Source organism: Macaca thibetana, chromosome 1 (genome assembly GCF_024542745.1).
Source record: "Macaca thibetana thibetana isolate TM-01 chromosome 1, ASM2454274v1, whole genome shotgun sequence".
In the NCBI taxonomy this organism is placed as follows: Eukaryota; Metazoa; Chordata; class Mammalia; order Primates; family Cercopithecidae; genus Macaca; species Macaca thibetana.
The window spans coordinates 91669494-91687154 of NC_065578.1; the positions used below are offsets into that span (position 1 = coordinate 91669494).

General features: G+C 37.9%; 2 protein-coding genes across 7 annotated transcripts in view; one reads left to right on the top strand and one right to left on the bottom strand.

Moving 5' to 3' along the window:
• The window catches only part of GLMN (glomulin, FKBP associated protein), a 114737-nt gene extending 109429 nt beyond the window's left edge, over window positions 1-5308 (bottom strand). For 3 of the 4 annotated variants that reach the window (XR_007729313.1, XR_007729310.1, XR_007729311.1), the window contains exons 1-3: window positions 5215-5277; window positions 4262-4330; window positions 3705-3830 (exon numbers count right to left, since the gene is read on the bottom strand). Coding sequence is in view for 1 of the 4 variants with exons in the window: in XM_050806926.1 (XP_050662883.1) it covers window positions 3705-3830; window positions 4262-4300 (165 nt within the window). In the remaining 3 variants the exon portion in view is untranslated. Of the gene's footprint in view, window positions 1-3704; window positions 3831-4261; window positions 4331-5214 lie in introns of all 4 variants that reach the window. The other variant, XM_050806926.1, reaches the window with a different exon arrangement.
• Window positions 5246-17661, top strand: part of RPAP2 (RNA polymerase II associated protein 2) — an 89243-nt gene continuing 76827 nt past the window's right edge. For 2 of the 3 annotated variants that reach the window (XR_007729309.1, XM_050806917.1), the window contains exons 1-6: window positions 5246-5456; window positions 6505-6550; window positions 8071-8185; window positions 10553-10651; window positions 10853-10918; window positions 13794-13882. Coding sequence is in view for 2 of the 3 variants with exons in the window: in XM_050806917.1 (XP_050662874.1) it covers window positions 5384-5456; window positions 6505-6550; window positions 8071-8185; window positions 10553-10651; window positions 10853-10918; window positions 13794-13882 (488 nt within the window). In the remaining variant the exon portion in view is untranslated. Of the gene's footprint in view, window positions 5457-6504; window positions 6551-8070; window positions 8186-10552; window positions 10652-10852; window positions 10919-13793; window positions 13883-17661 lie in introns of those variants that run through there. The other variant, XM_050806921.1, reaches the window with a different exon arrangement.

Here is a 17661-nt window from a genome sequence, read left to right on the forward strand (position 1 = left end):
AAAAAAGAATGACAACTTGTCATTTGCAATAACATGGATGGGACTGTAGACCATTATGTTAAGTGAAAGAAGTCAGGCACAGAAAAACAATGAATGTTCTCACCTTTTTGTGGGATGTGAAAAAACCATACAACTGAACACACGGACACAGAGAGTAGAAGGATGGTTACTAGAGGCTGAAAAGAGTAGTGGGAGGCAGGGAAGATGGCTAATGAGTACCAAAAAAAAAAAAATAGTTATAAGTAATGAATAAGACCTACTATTTGAGAGCACAACAGGGTGACTATAGTTAATAACTAACTGTACAGTTTAAAGTAACTAAATGAGTATAATTGAATTATTTGTAACACAAAGGATAAATGCTTGAGGGGATGGATACCCCATTCTCCATGATGTGCTTATTACACATTATATGTCTGTATCAAAACATCTCATGTACCCAACAATATATATGCTTTCTATGTACCCACAAAAATTAGAATTTTTTTTAAAAAAGCTCATCTAGGAAGACAAAATGACACCTGTAATACCTCATATTGACCCGTCTTGTAAGATAATAAAAATAGAGCTTAGGATACAGTAGTCTCCCCACTTATCTGCAGAGAGTACATTCCAAGACCCCCAGTGGATGCCTGAAACCATGAATAGTACCAAACGCTATATATAAATACTATACATGCATATCTGTAACAAAGTTTAATTTATAAATTGAGATTAACAATAACTACAATTACAATATACTGTAATAAATAGTATGTGAATAGTCTCTTACAAAGCAGTAAATAGCAAATATTTTTATTTTTTCTTTAATTCACTTTTTAAAAAAATATTTAGTGGACTTATTATACTTTAAGTTCTAGGGTACATGTGCACAACGTGCAGGTTTGTTACATATATGTGCCATGTTGGTGTGCTGCACCCAATTCACTCTTACAGTTGAAAATAATAGTAAATCTTGGTCAATTTTGATAGTCTCACCTGGCAAGAAAATTAAATTGTAGTCGGTTTTTTTTGTTGTTGTTGTTGAGATGGGTCTCACTCTGTTTCCCGGGCCGGAGTGCAGTGGTACAATCTTGGCTTACTGCAGCCTCCGCCTCCCAGGTTCAAGCAATTCTCCTATCTCAGTCTCCTGAGTGGCTGGGATTACAGGGGCACGCCATCACACCCGACTAATTCTTGCATTTTTAGTGGAGACAGGGTTTCACCATGTTGGCCAGGCTGGTCTCAAACTCCTGACCTCAGGTGATCCACCCACCTCGGCCTCCCAAAGTGCTGGAATTATAGGCGTGAACCACTATGCCTGGCCTGTAGTCAGTTTTGAACATTGTCTTATCAGTATCTAAACCTTTGCATTTAGCTGATCACATATTGCAAAGGTGATTCTCAAACTATTAAGACTAAGCCTCACAATGTTTAAATCTATCCCATTAGCTATTCAGAAGCATGCTAAAAATAAAACACTGAGGCATGCAATGCCTGAAAAATACTTTGTTTATACTTCCCTTTTCCTTCTGCCTCATAGATGTGGTGCTGATCCTCATCTCCTTGGCAGGCCTCTTCTCTCTATCTGTTTCTTAAATTCCTCAAGATGGGATCTTGGGCCTCTTCTCTTCAGCCTCTTTTCTGTGAACTCAGGTAAATTCTTGTTTTTTTTTTCACCCCTCAATGCTTCAATTACCCAATCTTTACATAATTAAAGTCTCACAGATATGTGTCTCAGAGATCTACATCTTAATTCCTGTATCTACTGAGCTCAAAACCCTATTTTCCAATTGACTGCTGTACTTAAACTCAAAATTTCTAAAAGTCAAATCACTTGTTCCTTCAGTAAACTTTTCCCTCTACTTAGGCTGCCTTTTTCTGTTTGATACCATATATTATCCTTTTAGAGGCTAGAAACCCCGTCATTTTTGATGCCTCACCCTCTCAATCAATCCCCTGTATTCTACCCTAAAACCATATGCCATATAGCACTAACCAGCAGTAGAGCAGAGTAGTTAGGAGCTCCAAAACCATGCTACACAGGTCTGAATCTTGGATGTTACATAAAAGCTGACTGACTTTTGGGCAAGTCATTTAACCTTTCAGTCAAAATGAATACCTACTTTCTGAGATTTTGGAGAGACTAAGTTAATAAATGTAAAGGACTAAAGACAGCATCTGGTACATGTAAATACTCAATAAATATTAGTTGTTATTAATTTTTTTATTATTAGCTAAAAGCTAAGTACTTTCGAAGGTTATCCTCTGAGAACGCAATTAGAAAAAAATCAAGAAGAGTTTAAAAAACATAAAATTTATTATATTGAGGGTTACAAAGTTATCATAAATATATATTAAAAACAATAAAATCTAATTATTTTAATAAAAAATAAGAAGGGTATAAGCCATTTGAACTAAGAGATGCTATAATAATGTATGATTAAAAAGTTTTAGGAATCCCCCAAATCCAATCAAGATGCCCTGGAGAGAAACACAGGTCAACACGACTACACTGTGATATCGAGAAAGAAACTTCTAATAAATAAGTAGCACTGCAAATGAAGAAAGACTGTGTACCTAGAAAGAAGATGGTCTTTGTATTAGTCTGTTCTCACGCTGCTTCTATGAAAAAATACCTAAGCCTGGGTAATTTAGAAAGAAAAGAGGTTTAATTGACATGCAGTTCCACATGGCTAGGGAGGCCTCAGGAAACTTACAACCATAGCGGAAGGCACCTCTTCACAGGGCAGCAGGAGAGGGGCTGAGTGCCAACAGGGGAAATGCCAGATGGTTATAAAACCATCAGACCTCGTGAGAACTCACTCACTATGATGAGAAGCATGTGGGAAACAACCCCCTTGATTCAATCACCTCCACCTGGTCCCACCCTTGACACACAGGGATTATTACAATTCAAGGTGAGATCTGGGTGGGGACACAGAACCAAACCATAGCAGTCTTCCTTATAAGGAGTATCCAAAGACACAAAATTTGGCAGGGTGTTGCCAAGACAGTGTCCCAGGAAAAAGTTATTCCTGATTCACAAATAAGATCCTTTTCTATTGTAGAGGACTTCTCAAACTATTGTAACTGGATGATACTGGCTAGCATAATGACATATAGCTTTCCTCCTGTTCTAAGCACATAAAATACTGTTTTAATTAAAATTTGGTTTTCCATACACATTTGGCTGGAGAATGGGCTGATCACCCAAAATGAATATTTAGCCTGCTTGATATGTATATTTTTCAATGTAAATTAATAACCCAAACACTATTTTTGGACTCCCTAAACCAGAAGTAATTCTGTTTCTTCTAAAAACTCTTTACTTCAACTATAGCACTTATTTTATTTATTTTGCCTCATTATTGTTAGTTGTTTACATGTTTATCTGTTTGACCAGATTGTAGGTACCTTCAAGTATATGACTGTTTCTTTTCTTTTCTTTTTTTCTGAGACAGGGCCTTACTCTGCTGCCCGGGCTAGTCTCAAACTCCTGGGCTCAAGTGATCTGCCTGCCTCGGCCTCCCACAGTGCTGGGATTACAAGCGTGAGCCACTACGCCCCACCTGAATATTTCTAATTCTTTTTTTGTCTTCAGTTCCCTACTGTGAAAATTTAAGTAGATTCTTAAATGTTTGATGGATAAATGACTGGATGAATAGCATCATGTGATTATTCTCTTCCCAAGACTGAAAAGTAAACACCAAGATTGTACATACCTTATTCTTTTCATTTTGAATAATTTCTAATAGCTGGTCTATGTGCCCTTCTTCTATGCATCTTTGCCCAGCTAACTGAAATAGGCCAAAATCCTCTTCTTTAAAGTCTTGCTCTTCTAGGATTTGCTGGCAAAAAAGCCCCCAAAAAACAAAAGAACAAATGTATATGTAAATAAAAATTAAATACAGTAACTTCTTGACTTATCTATGAAAAAAGGAAATCTGTTTAAATTCTAGGTAAATGTAACGTAAATAACACATGTATCAAAATTAGGATTACCCTAATAAATACTTTAATAAATGACCTTGAAATCTACTGTACCAGTGAAACCTATGAAAAGGATCAGGATTAAAATGTAAAAGGTTATTTAGATAAGTATGTCACCTGGAGAAATAATCCAATCTGCCTCCCCCACTCACGTTCTTTACAGGTCAAAAAAAGCAAGGATTAAAGAAGATAAACAATTTGAGTGACCACAAATATAATTAAAAACCATCTGTGCCCTTCCCATATTTTGAAAGGTATTTAATTTTACAAAAATTAAAAAAATACTTACACATCTCTTTATTATAGACTGAAGTTCCTCTACAGCCATTCCTATTTCTCCCAGTTTCGACGCTAAAATCTACAAATACAAAACACACTGTTAAATATCCGTGATATTACATTTAAGTATTCAAAAGTTATGTTTCAGTGTGATAAATTACTAGTAAATACAATAAAGAAAATGGAAAGTTTTTGTTGTTGTGTTTTTTGGTCCAATAGCATCCTAGGAGAAAATGTAAAGTTCTAAGGTTGAAATGTTATTACTGAATCTTAGTATGTTTGTCTAAGAAAATAAAGTGTTTTTTAAGAAGCCCTTATTGCATCTTTTAAGTTTTCTAGGAGCATAGTTTTGAAAGCTATTTTGAAGGAAAAAAAGAAAAAACTTCCGAGTACTCCCAAGAGGCGAGGCAAATACGAACTAAAGGGCTTTTAAAAAGCAAAGTACTTCTTTTATGAAAAAAAAATTCCAAAAGGTGGACCTGAAATCAAAATTCTAATCATTAGGGGATTTTTTTAATGTCTCACCTCACAAAAATTGGGGTGCAACACAAGTTTATCTATAGGGGGTGAAGATTCAGATGCCCTCCATCCCATTTCTCTCTAGGAGTTGCAGTACCCAAAGTGATCAATCCAGCTAGTGAAATCACTGTATCACACGGAGGCAAGGCAACGGCGGCCTTCAGGAGGAGACCATCGCTTCTCCCGGAGGCAAGGCTCAGCCCCAAACCCTCAGTAGTGGCGCGGGTCAGCCCGGTTCTCAGCGCAGCGCGCTATAAGGCGAATAACACCCCAGCGCGCGTGCGGGCGGCATCAGAGGAAGCCATGTCTTCCGATTCCTGCTCGCCTAGGTGTGCAGGCTCCACCACCTCGCGTGGCCTAGTCGGCCCGCGGCACCAAGTCCGCCGCGGCTCACGGCCAACCGCGAGCCCTGGCCACCCCGAACCTCTCCACTACTCCACTTACCGGCCAGATCTCTCGCCTCTCCCAGCCGCCGCCACCTCCTCCGGCCACTTAGCCCGCTCTTCTGGCCCCGCCCCACGCCAGCGGGGTCCGCCTCGCGCTACGCGTAGGAAGGCGGGGCCTCGGGGCGCGACGCCGGAGCTAGTCCGGGTTCCGCAGACTACTCTCCCCGATGGCGGACTGTACTGGGCCGGGTTCTGCCGGCCGCAAGGCCGGGGCTCCTCGCCGCTCTCGAAAAGCCACAGGTAGGAGCAAGGATGTCTTCTCACTTTGGGACCCTGAAAGCTGGACCCCGATCTCGAGTTCTAAACCGAAGCGCACGGGAGATCCTGAAAGGCTGCTTCAGGGGAGGGGTTCTCCCAGGTAGAGAAGGCCGAAAGCTTCCCACCGCCGTCCGCTCCCCCTGGGAAAGATCTCCTGGCCGGCCCTCACCCCTTTACGCCAGTGTTGCAAGATTTCCCTCACGCGGGCCATGGCCCCAGCCTCTGAGAGAAAGTACAGTGGAGGCGCCGGGAACCCAGGACTAGGGTCCCCGGGGTTCGGGGCAAGTGACTAGGGCAGCGTTGGCAGCTGGTCTTGAACCTAGGACCGGTCCTCCTTTCCAGATTGCTTGGGTGCCCAGTTCTTTGAGGTGCCGGACTCCCCTCTTCTCCCAAAGAGGACGTTTGGCAGACGGAGAGAGAGGTTTCCCTAAAAAGTACCCAGATCTCAGATTTTCAGGAATGATTAATTAAGCAACTATGATACAGAAGAAAATTCAATCCCCAAAGAGATACATTTTAACCAAGAAAAATTAGACAGTAATCAATTTGCAAAAACAAATTGCTTGCCCTTTACCTATTTCATTTTGATTTACACACGATTGGACATAAAATAGGTGGAAAAGAAGAAAAATTCGTCTAGTTTGTTATTTGTGTAGGAATCTATCTTGTACCTAATGTGTTTGTGTAGGCCTGACCTACTGCCACCATGTGTAGCTTAACTGCGGGGATGCATTTTGAGAAATGCGTTGTTAAGCGATTTCATCCTTATGTGACCATCATAGAGTGCACTTACACAAACTTAGATGGTATAGCCTACTTACACACTAGGCTATATGGTACAGCCTATTGTTCCCAGGCTGCAAACCTGCACAGCATGTTACTGTACTAAGTACTGTAGGCAATTGTATATCTAAACATAGAAAAGGTACGGTAAAAATACAGTATTTTAGTCTTATGAGACCGCTGTCTGTATGCTGTCCATCGTTTACGAAATGTCATTATGTGGCACATGACTGTATTTTTGTTGTAGGTACTAAACAGACAACTACTTTGAAACAAGAAGATGCTTCTAAAAGGTATGACAGCTACATGGACAACTACAATGGCATATCTACTTATCTCATATTACTTGTACCAATTTTAAAACTAATAGTTACCTTTTTTTATTTTTAGAGAAAATTATCATGAGAGGGAAGGGAAAGATCTGGGAAGGCCTATAAATTCTCACATAGACTGTTAACATTCCTCTACTCCAGGCTTTAAGAAAACCAAACTAAGCACTCAGACTGCTAGTGAAGGCGTGAGTGTCTGTAGAAGGTGTTTGTTTTTCACCACTTCAGGTACACTCCCCTTTTATTGCTTTATATGCCAGAGACTCACTCTCCAAGTTTCTCTGTCACTCCAAGAAACCTTTTCTGTTCTTTGTTACATCAAGTCCAGATTTTCATCAAAAAGCTGTCCTGGCCGGGCATGGTGGCTCACGTCTGTAATCCCAGCACTTTGGGAGGCCGAGGCGGGTGGATTACGAGGTCAGGAGATCGAGACCATCCTGGCTAACACGATGAAACCCCATCTCTACTAAAAATACAAAAAATTAGCCGGGCATGGTGGCAGGCGTCTGTGGTCCCAGCTACTCGGTAGGCTGAGGCAGGAGAATGGCGTGAACCCGGGAGGTGGAGCTTGCGGTGAGCTGAGATCGCGCCACTGCACTCCAGCCTGGGCAACAGAGTGAGACTCTGTCTCAAAAAAAGAAAAAAGCTGTCTTGTACTAGTTCTGGTTCTCAAAAGGCAAGATATTACCACATATCACACAAAGTTTTAGAAGAGGAATAGAATGTGAAGGGTATTAAAAGTATATGTAGCTCTGATTTTCATTTTGTGAAGACTTATTAATCTTATATTGACTTTGGTCTTAATTTACTCATTCTTTCAAAAATTATTTACTGAGTATAAGATATACCAGACCTGTGTTAGGCTCTGAAGATATGGTGAACAGAATAGACACAATTCTTGTCTAGTGGAACAGAGGAATAAATAATAGTTAATTAACATAAACACATAATTACAAATTGTGATAAGCACTATGAAGGAAAAGGCTGTGATGTTACGAGAAAGAATAATCAAGTCTAATTTAGTTGGAAGTGGGTGGCAAGGAGGTTAGTTGTGAGTTTTCAGGGAAAGCCTTATGCTGAGACCTGCATGCTAAGTAGACATTAACCAGACAAAGAGTATATAAAGATTTCTGTATGTGCAGTGCAAAAAGTAGCTTGTTTCCTTTTTGAAAAGTATTGGATCAAAAGTAACAGCATTAGAAAATAGAAATTTGGCCGGATATGGTGGCTTATGCTGGTGATCCCAGCACTTTGGGAGGCTGAGGTAGGAGTATTACTTGAAGCCAGGAGCTTGAGACCCGTCTAAGCAGCATAGTGAGACCTTGTCTTTACAACTAAAAAGAAATAAATATTTTTATTCAAAAAAATTTTTTAAATATGTTTAAATTTAAGTGGCAAAATAGTTAGGTTAGTGTTGTATTTTAAAAAATGGAATATTGGACATGAAGCTTATAAGTAGATTAACTTTCTCTTTCAAATTTTAGGAAAGCAGAACTAGAAGCAGCTGTGAGAAAGAAAATTGAATTTGAAAGAAAAGCTCTACATATTGTTGAACAGCTTTTAGAAGAGAATATTACAGAAGAGTTCCTAATGGAGTGTGTATGTGTTAAGTTGACAAATTATTAGTTTTGTAGTATAACATCTTTAAATCTGTGCAACATGAAACTTCTTTGCATTATTAAAATCTTTGAATTTGTTCTCAGTCATTAGATGCAGATAACAATCTATATAATTCATGCATTTTAAAATAAACAACTATCATGCATTCCTTGTATAATGACTTTAAAATGCACTAATGAAAAATAACAAGTACATAACAAGGTGATGACAGGTAATGTATATTTCAAAATTAATAAGAGTGGATTTCAAATATTCTCACCATAAAGGATAAATATGTGAGGTGATGGATATGTTAATTAGCCTGATTTGGTCAACATATACATGTGTTAAAACATCACATACTACCCCACAAATATATACAATTATTATTGTCAATTAAAAAGCAAAAAGAGGCCAGGCACAATGGTTCATGCCTGTAATCCCAGCACTTTGGGAGGCCAAGGTGGTTGGATCACTTGAGGTCAGGAGTTTGGGACCAGCCTAGCCAACATGGTGAAACCCTGTTTCTACTAAAAATACAAAATTAGGCAGGTGTGGCTCATGCCTGTAATCCCAGCTGCTCGGGAGGCTGAGGCATGAGAATCACCTGAACTCAGGAGGCAGCGGTTGCAGTGAGCTGAGATCATGCCACTGCACTCCAGCCTGGGCAACAAGAGCTAGAATCTGTCTCAAAACAAATAAATAAATAATAAATGGAAAAAAAGAAAAATGAGGATGGGGGAGAAAAAAAAAAAGAAAAAGCAAGTATATTTTGCCCTTAGTCGTCGTTCTTTTAACCAGTCTGCTAATATCACTTGATTTTCTTCAGTTTGTTCTATGATTGCAATTCCAGTTTTCTATATTCTGTGTTGTATTATTTTAAGTAACAGAAGAATATTATTTTTGTCAATGTAATTTCATCAATTTTCATATTTCAAAAACCTGAAATACAGATCATTTATGACTATAAAACAGGAGAATTAAGTTCCACATTAAATTTTTTTTTTTTTTTGAGATGGAATCTGTTGCCCAGTCTGGAGTGCAGTGGTGCAGTCTCGGCTCTGCAAGCTCTGCCTCCCAGGTTCATGCCGTTCTCCTACTTCAGCCTCCCGAGTAGCTGGACCTACAGGAACCCACCATCAGGCCCGGCTAATTTTTTTGTATTTTTGGTAGAGATGGAGTTTCACCGTGTTAGCCAGGATGGTCTCGATCTCCTGATCTCGTGATCCGTCCGCCTCGGCCTCCCAGAGTGCTGGGCTTACAGGCGTGAGCCACCACACCCGGCGCACATTAAATTTTTTTAGGCCAAGCAGGATGGCTCATACCTGTAATCCCAGCACTTTGGGAAGCCAAGGCAGTAGGATTGCTTGAGTCCAGGAGTTTGAGACCAGTCTGGACAACACAGTGAGACCCTGTCTAAATAAAAATTTGAGAATAAAAAAATTTTTAAACAGCTTCACTACATTAAAATTTTGAATGGAAATTTCTTTTATATTCTCGTAATCCTTAAGAGAGCAAATGAAAACTCAAAGCTTCTATTACAAAAACACTTCTTAGTATAGTCCATAGATCTTTTTCTACAACAGGAATATGAACATGACAAGTCATATTTTTATTGACACAGGTAACTGCATCAGTATCTGCATATATGATGACACCAGAAAAGACAAAAGCAAATATGCTTCATTTGAAACATAAAACTTATATCACTCTCAATAAAAAGTATTTCAGTCCCTGTGAAAACAGAAAAATTTGTTAAAAGATCTCAAAGTTAAGAACAAGAATCAAGATTATTTGAACATGAAGATGTCAAAGGAAACTATTTGATGTTAGCTTATAACCATCACCTCACCACTATGTACAGATTTTTCAGAAGTGGGAAAATTTTGCACAGACTGTTCAGGAGTCATAATGACACTTTTGAAATACATTGTTGTTAAAGATTATGCTTTAAAAAATAGGTAAAATTATATTTTATTACTTTGTTATTTAGTTAATTTTTTAAATGTTTTTTTAAAAAATAAAAGATACTGTTGTCATTTAGCTTGTGTATAGCTATAGCATCACTTCTTCCTCATGCCTCAGAATTATTTCACTTAACTATATAATCTACAAAGATGCAGAGACTACTGTGGCAGACTTTTTTTTAATAACAACTTTTTTTCGAATGCTTACTATATGTTGAGCACTTCTCTAAGTGATTTTGCTTTATTTTCTCCTCTAATTCTAACCTCTAACTTATCTAACTTATGAGGGAGGTACTATTGCTATCCCTGTGTTTTCAGGTAAGATCGATGAGGCTTACAGAGCTGATAAATGAACTTTTCTATTAAACTAGGAGGAAATAACCCTCTCATTTCATTTTAGGGGAAGTTCATTACACCTGCTCACTACAGCGATGTCGTGGATGAACGTTCTATTGTCAAACTCTGTGGTTATCCTTTATGTCAGAAGAAGCTGGGAATTGTAAGTAACTCATTTTTTTTCTTAAATATAGGCTTTTATTATTTTCATTTAGCAAAATACTTTGTTGTAAGAATAAGAAATGAAACCTAAGGTCATGAACTAAAGGCATGGATTGGCCAATGATATGATATGTAGATTTGTAACATAAGTTTCATGTTTATTATTTGGATTCTTTTGTAAGCTGTACTTTCTTTTCTTTAGGTACCAAAACAGAAATATAAAATTTCTACCAAGACCAATAAAGTCTATGATATTACTGAAAGAAAGGTGAGTTTAAAGGCTTTCATCGTGGCAATTAATTGTTTTTCTTTACTAACCACTATCCTAACAAGGAATGGCAATTAATTTTTGATGATATTAAATAGGATTCTAAAAGAAACTGTTTAAAATCTTACTGGTTAGAAAATAGTGGTGTTAAAAGTTTGGTTTTATTTGTAAATATTTCAGTCAAGGTATTAAGAATTGTTTTGCTTAAGCTTCAATTAAGACTTTAACATTTAAAAGTTAAAAGTGCATAGTGGCACAAATCTAGGCAAATAAATCATGGAACAGAATAGAGAGTCAGTAACAGACTAAACACATATGTAGACACTTGATATATGACAGCAGGAGTATTGTAGATCAGTAGAGAAAGGATGGATTTTTCAATAAATTATACTGGCACAATTAGTTATGCAAATAGAAAATAATGAAAATTGATGCCTATCTCAGTCTGTACACACAGATCAATTTTAGGTAGATTAAAGACATAAATGTAAAAGGTAGATTCTTTTTGAAGACACTATGGGAGAGGCCGGGCATGGTGGCTCACACCTGTAATCCTAGCACTTTGGGAGGCCAAGGTGGGCAGATTACCTGAGCTCAAGGAGTTGGAGGCCAGCCTGGGCAATGGCGAAACCCTGTCTCTACAAAGTAAAGTACAAAAATCAGCCAAATGTGGTGGTACGCATCTGTAGTCCCAGCTACTTAGGAAGCTGAGACACATGAATCGCCTGAACCTGGGAGGCAGAGGTTACAGTGAGCCAAGATCATGCCACTGCGCTCCAGCCTGGGCAACAGAGCGAGGCACTGTCTTCAAAAAAAAAAAAAAAGACAATAGGCCGGTGCCGTGGCTCAAGCCTGTAATCCCAGCACTTTGGGAGGCTGAGGCGGGCGGATCATGAGGTCAGGAGATCGAGACCATCCTGGGTAACATGGTGAAACCCCATCTGTACTAAAAAATACAAAAAATTAGCCAGGCGTGGTGGTGGGCTCCTGTAGTCCCAGCTACCCAGGAGGCTGAGGCAGGAGAATGGCATGAGCCTGGGAGGCAGAGCTTGCAGTGAGCCGAGATCGCACCACTGCACTCCGGCCTGGGCGACAGAGCGAGACTTCATCTCAAAAAAAAAAAGAAGAAAGAAAAAAAATATGGGAAGATATAAACTTGGGGTAGAGAGACTTTATAAAATAAGATGGAAAATTTTAGGCCAAAGAGGAGAAACTGATAAACATTTCTATATTAAAATGTTAAATTTTTGTTCATCAGAAGTTTCAAAAAAAAGAATGAAAAGAGAAGCCACAAAGCAGAATGTTGTTATTTCATGTAACTGACCATAGAATCATATCTAGAATATATGATCTATAAGAAAAAGACACACAAACTAATAGAAAAATTTACACAAGGAACTTGAATGGCTAATAAACATATGAAAAGATGCTCAATATTATCAGTAATCAGAGAAATAGCAAATAAAAGCACATTGAGTTATGTTTTCACAGCCCACAAAATGGCCAATATTAGGAAATCTTTTTGCAACTAGTGGGAATCAAAATTGGTGCAACCTTTTTGAGAAATGGTTTGGCACTTGTCTGGTGAAGTCTTTGCACATTCTCTGTAATTAAGCCTTTCTATTCCTTGGTATAAACCCTAATAAAATTATTATACATGTGCACCAGCATGTATATATAAAAATGTTTATAGCTGGATAAACAATGTGGTATATACACACAATGGAATATTAGCCTTAAAAAAAGGAAAGAAATTCTGACACGTGCTACAAGGTGGATGAACCTTGAAAATAATATGCTAAGTGAAATAAGCCAGCACAAAAGGACAAATACTATATGCTTTCACTTACATGAGGTACCTAGAGAAGTCAAATTACTAGAGACAGAAAGTAGAATGATCATTAAGAGAGGTGGGAATGGGAAGTTAGTGTATAGGGTTTCAGTTTTGTAAGATAAAAAGAGTTCTAAAGATGAATGGTGGTAATAGTTACACAACAGTGTGAAGGCACTTAATGCCACTGTGCTGACTTAAAAATGGTTATGATGATAAATTTTATATGATGTATATTTTACCACAATTTTAAACATTTTTTAATTGCAAAAAAGGTTTATAGTAACATTGTAGTGATAGCAAAAAAATTGAAAACAACTCAATTGTCTATAAATGGTAAAGTGTAATACACTAACACAATGGAATGTAGTACACAGTGAAAATTTATAAGCTACAACTACTTGAATGAATCTTAAAAACATAATTTTAAACAAAAGAAGTAGCAAGGTACGGTGGCTCACACCTATAATTCTAGCACTTTGGGAGGCCAGGGAGAGAAGATTGAGACCAGCCTGGGCAACAAATCGAGACCCCATCTCCACAAAAAAATAAAACAGCCGAGTGTGGTGGCACGCCTGTAGTCCAAGCTACTCAAGAGGCTGAGACTGGAGGATTGTTTGAGCCCACGAGTTTGAGGCTACAGTGAATCAGACCCTGTCCCTAAAAAAAAAAAAAATTTAATAAGTGAATGAAGATAAGAATGTATAACAGTATTATTCCATTCAAAAAAATGTTTAAAAATAGGAAAAACTGAATATTTTTAATAGGGTTATGTACACAGGTGCTAAAACTGAAGGGAAATGAGGAAATGATTAACATCAAATATATGATAGTGCTTACTTCTGGGGAACGTGGAGGGCGATGCAGTTGGGAAGGCACATAGAAGCCTTCAAAGGTTCAGTATGTTATGTCTTACTTTGGGTGGTAGATCTATAGGTTTCCATTTTATTCTTTGAACTATACATTTATGTTTTATACTCTCAACTGTATGTAGGTAATGTTTCACAATAAGAAAAAAAACTGGATTTATAATGTTCTTTTCAGTCTTTTTGCAGCAATTTTTGTTATCAAGCATCTAAGTTTTTTGAAGCACAAATTCCCAAAACTCCAGTATGGGTTCGAGAAGAAGAGAGGTAATTTAAGTCATTGTGTATACACATTTGTTCATATATTCTATTCTAATAATTTGTTTCTGCTTTTTGAGATTAGCTGAGAGTGGGTCTAGTTTTCTGTAAAAAGTGACCATTTTATACACTTTAATTATGGGGAAATGGTTATATTTTAAGCATAGCTATTAAGGATTTTACACTTAAAATCAGAAAATGCATACATACAAATGTTATTTGTTTGTTGTTTTAGCTTTAATTGCTAAATCAGAACTTTAACTCTGGTGCCCTGTGATGCTAGTTATGTCTGTGAATCCTGTTAATATGATAATCCTGGAGGAAGAATGTTACATTTTTTCAGAAGTTACTGGGTCTTAGGATCCAAGTGAACTCTGCTGTGAGGAAGGTTAAAAAGTTCAGGTTCATTTACTCTTTATAAAAATCAATACACTATTTTATCAATTTAAAGACAGACAATTAAAAAGTAATTTATTATTATTTTTTTTTGTACAAAAAGTTTATGAGCAATGCTGGAGTTTAGCCTCTTGGGAAATGATTTAAATACTTGCAATGTTTTACCAGGTGCTAAAGTCAAGAAAATTTTATTATTGAGGGTGAAATGGCATGATAATATAAAGGTAACAAGTTATTGTTACGACTGCATTGCCTAGAAATTCCAATCAAAGGCTTAATGAGATAATGCCCAAAATAAATTCATGTTTGAAAGAGTGTATCATAACAACACAAGGCAGTGTTACTTGTCGTAAGATAGGAACTATGCTAAATAAACTAATGGCCTAAACATAATGAGATGCAGGTTAACTAAAAAGCTCTGACTCAAAAAAAAAAAAAAAAGCCGAAAACCTTGAAGTCTTTTCTGATGCGTAAGGCGAGATAACACCACTCTCAATTCAAATAACATCATTTATGCTGATGACAGCACGTGTGATGGCAGACACCTCTGCCTGCCAATCCAATCCTGTGTGGTTTAGGATATGGAAAATGTGACACTGTGGCGCCCTTGATAATTGGGTTAAACTTAATGAAGACTAAATTGTTCATCATTTCACCACCAGCCTGTCAGCCTTCTTGTTGGGAAAATAAAAGATTGGCATTGTTCAACATGACTGGGAAGCTAAGAGTATTTTTTACTTATTCTTTTTCTCCTTTCTTAATATTTCTGTCACTAGAGCTGCCCATTACTTCCCCAGTCCTCTGAGAGCAACATATTTTATTCCCCACTGAAACCAGTGTTTCCTCAAGTTATCCTTAACTTTGCTTCCAAAGAGATTTTCTCTACATCTTAAATTTAACCCTTTGTGCCATCCTCATTATCTATCTCAACTGTTTCAAAACCATTTACCAAACTACCTTTCCTGCCATCTCTGTTTTCTTCAAGCATAGGTATTGGTACTTCCTTTAGCTAATTTAAAACAAGTCTTCCAGCCTGGTGTAGTGGTTCATGCCTGTAATCTCAACACTTTGGGAGGCCAAGGTGGGCGGATCACTTGAGCTTAGGAGTTTGAGACCAGCCTGGCCAATATGGTAATACCCCGTCTCTACTAAAAATACAAAATTTAATTGGGTGTGGTGGCGGGCATTTGTAATCCCAGCTACTCGGGAGGCTGAGGCAGGAGAATCACTTGAACCTGGGAGGCAGAGGTTGCAGTGAGCCAAGATCATATTGCTGAACTCTAGCCTGGGCCACAGAGTGAGACTCTCAAAAATTAAATAAATAAATAAAATGAAGTAAAACAGGTCTTCCTCTAACCTTTTCCTAAAATCTTACCGTCCTATATTCAGAATGCTCACTTTTCCCCAAAACTTGAAGCCCTTTCACTTTATATTTGCAGTTCTTGAAATTCTACCTTAGCTATATACCCTTCACTACCTCACTAAAAAAGAAAGATGAAAATGTCCTTTGTGCCAGGCACGGTGGCTCATGCCTGTAATCCCAGCACTTTGGGAGGCTGAGGCGAGCAGATCACGAGGTCAAGAGATCGAAACCATCCTGGCCAACATGGTGAAACCCGTCTCTACTAAAAATACAAAAATTAGCTGGGCTTGGTGACACGTGCCGGTAGTCCCAGCTACTCAGGAGGTTGAGGTAGGAGAATTGCTTGAACCTGGGAGGCAGAGGTTGCAGTGAGCCGAGATCCTGCCACTGCACTCCAGCCTGGTGACAGAGCCAGACTCTGTCTCAAAAAACAAAAACAAACAAAACAAAAAAGCCTTTGTATCTCTAATCTAAATGAATCAACTTAATTTACATTCAAATTGTGCAGTAAGTGCTTAGTATCTGGCAAGTTACACACATACACATACACATATACAAGTATAAAACCCAGCCTGTGAATTTAACAATCACTGGATGGCAGAGCATGAATTAAACACATTTGTGTTGACTTTAATGGGGACCTGGCCTATAAATGAGCAAGGTTAGGACATTGCATAATGAGAAACTGTGAGCAAAAGTGAGAAAATAAATTTGTGGGAATGGGTTGGGATATTGAACATTGGCTGACTTGAAATTCGGGAAACGAGAAGGTAACAATAGATAAATAACAAAGGGCCAGACTGAGTGTGGTAAACCCTCAAGTACTGGGGAGCCATCAAATGTTTTTGAGCAGAATTTAATCTGATATTGGTGTACAAAATGAATTAAAGAAGAAAGAATCATAATTAAAGAGCTAAAAGGGTTCTTAGAGAGATTTAATCCAACCCATTCATTAAGTGTATTTCTTAAACTAGTGATCTGTATGAGACCAGGATTCTATTTGTTATATTCCACTTGATTGGAAGGAAACAGTGAATAATCTATATATATGCATCTGCCTCATTGTATAGCATAACTATAGCTCTTAATTACATATAACACTTGTCAGTGTATAACCGTATCAGTATCTTTTATATCTGGGTGCATTTGTGTTACCTTAATTTCCAAATTCTTAGGGGCAGGGATTATGTCCATGCTATTTAATTAATCCACTAGAGGTCACTGTTTTTTCAGAGACATCTTTTTACCTGTGCTAAGGATCAGAATTCTAGAATTTGATATTTTTAAAAGCTTGTCTGGCTATTGCACATTTAAGCTCTACAGAAATGTGATATTTTAAAGAAAGTCTGTTCACATGTGGTATGGGATACAACATCCTGAGCCAGTCTTCCTTTAGGGAGGAAAAAATTGCTTCTTGTAAATGGTGGCATATAATATTTAATGCAGAGATATTTTTATTAGCTTACAGTGAGTCATGATAAATAATAAATTGCATCATAATAGTAATTTTAATAATCATAATTTTAAAATAATAAATTTTTATGGCCAGGTGTGGTGACTCAAGCCCGTAATTCTAGCACTTTGGGAGGCCGAGACTGGTGGATCACCTGAGGTCAGGAGTTCAAGATCAGCCTGGCCAACATGACAAAACCCCATCTCTACTAAAAATACAAAAATTAGACAGGAGTGCTGGAACACGCCTGTAGCCCCAGCTACTTGGGAGGCTGAGTAAGGAGAATCGCTTGAACCCAGGAGGCAGAGGTTGCATTGAGCCAAGATCACACCATTGCACTCTAGCCTGGGCGACAGAATGAGACTAAGAATAAATTGTTAAATTCACCCAAAAGATTAGATATCTTACTGCAATGACTTCCAAACTTTCGACCACTATTATAAATGCGTTTTACATTATGATCTCATATATGCATATAACTAAAACTAAAACAAAACTTCTGTGAAACAATATTATCCTTACTACATGAAATGCCTCTGATATTTTCTACTCTGTTGCTTTTTAAAACATTAGCAG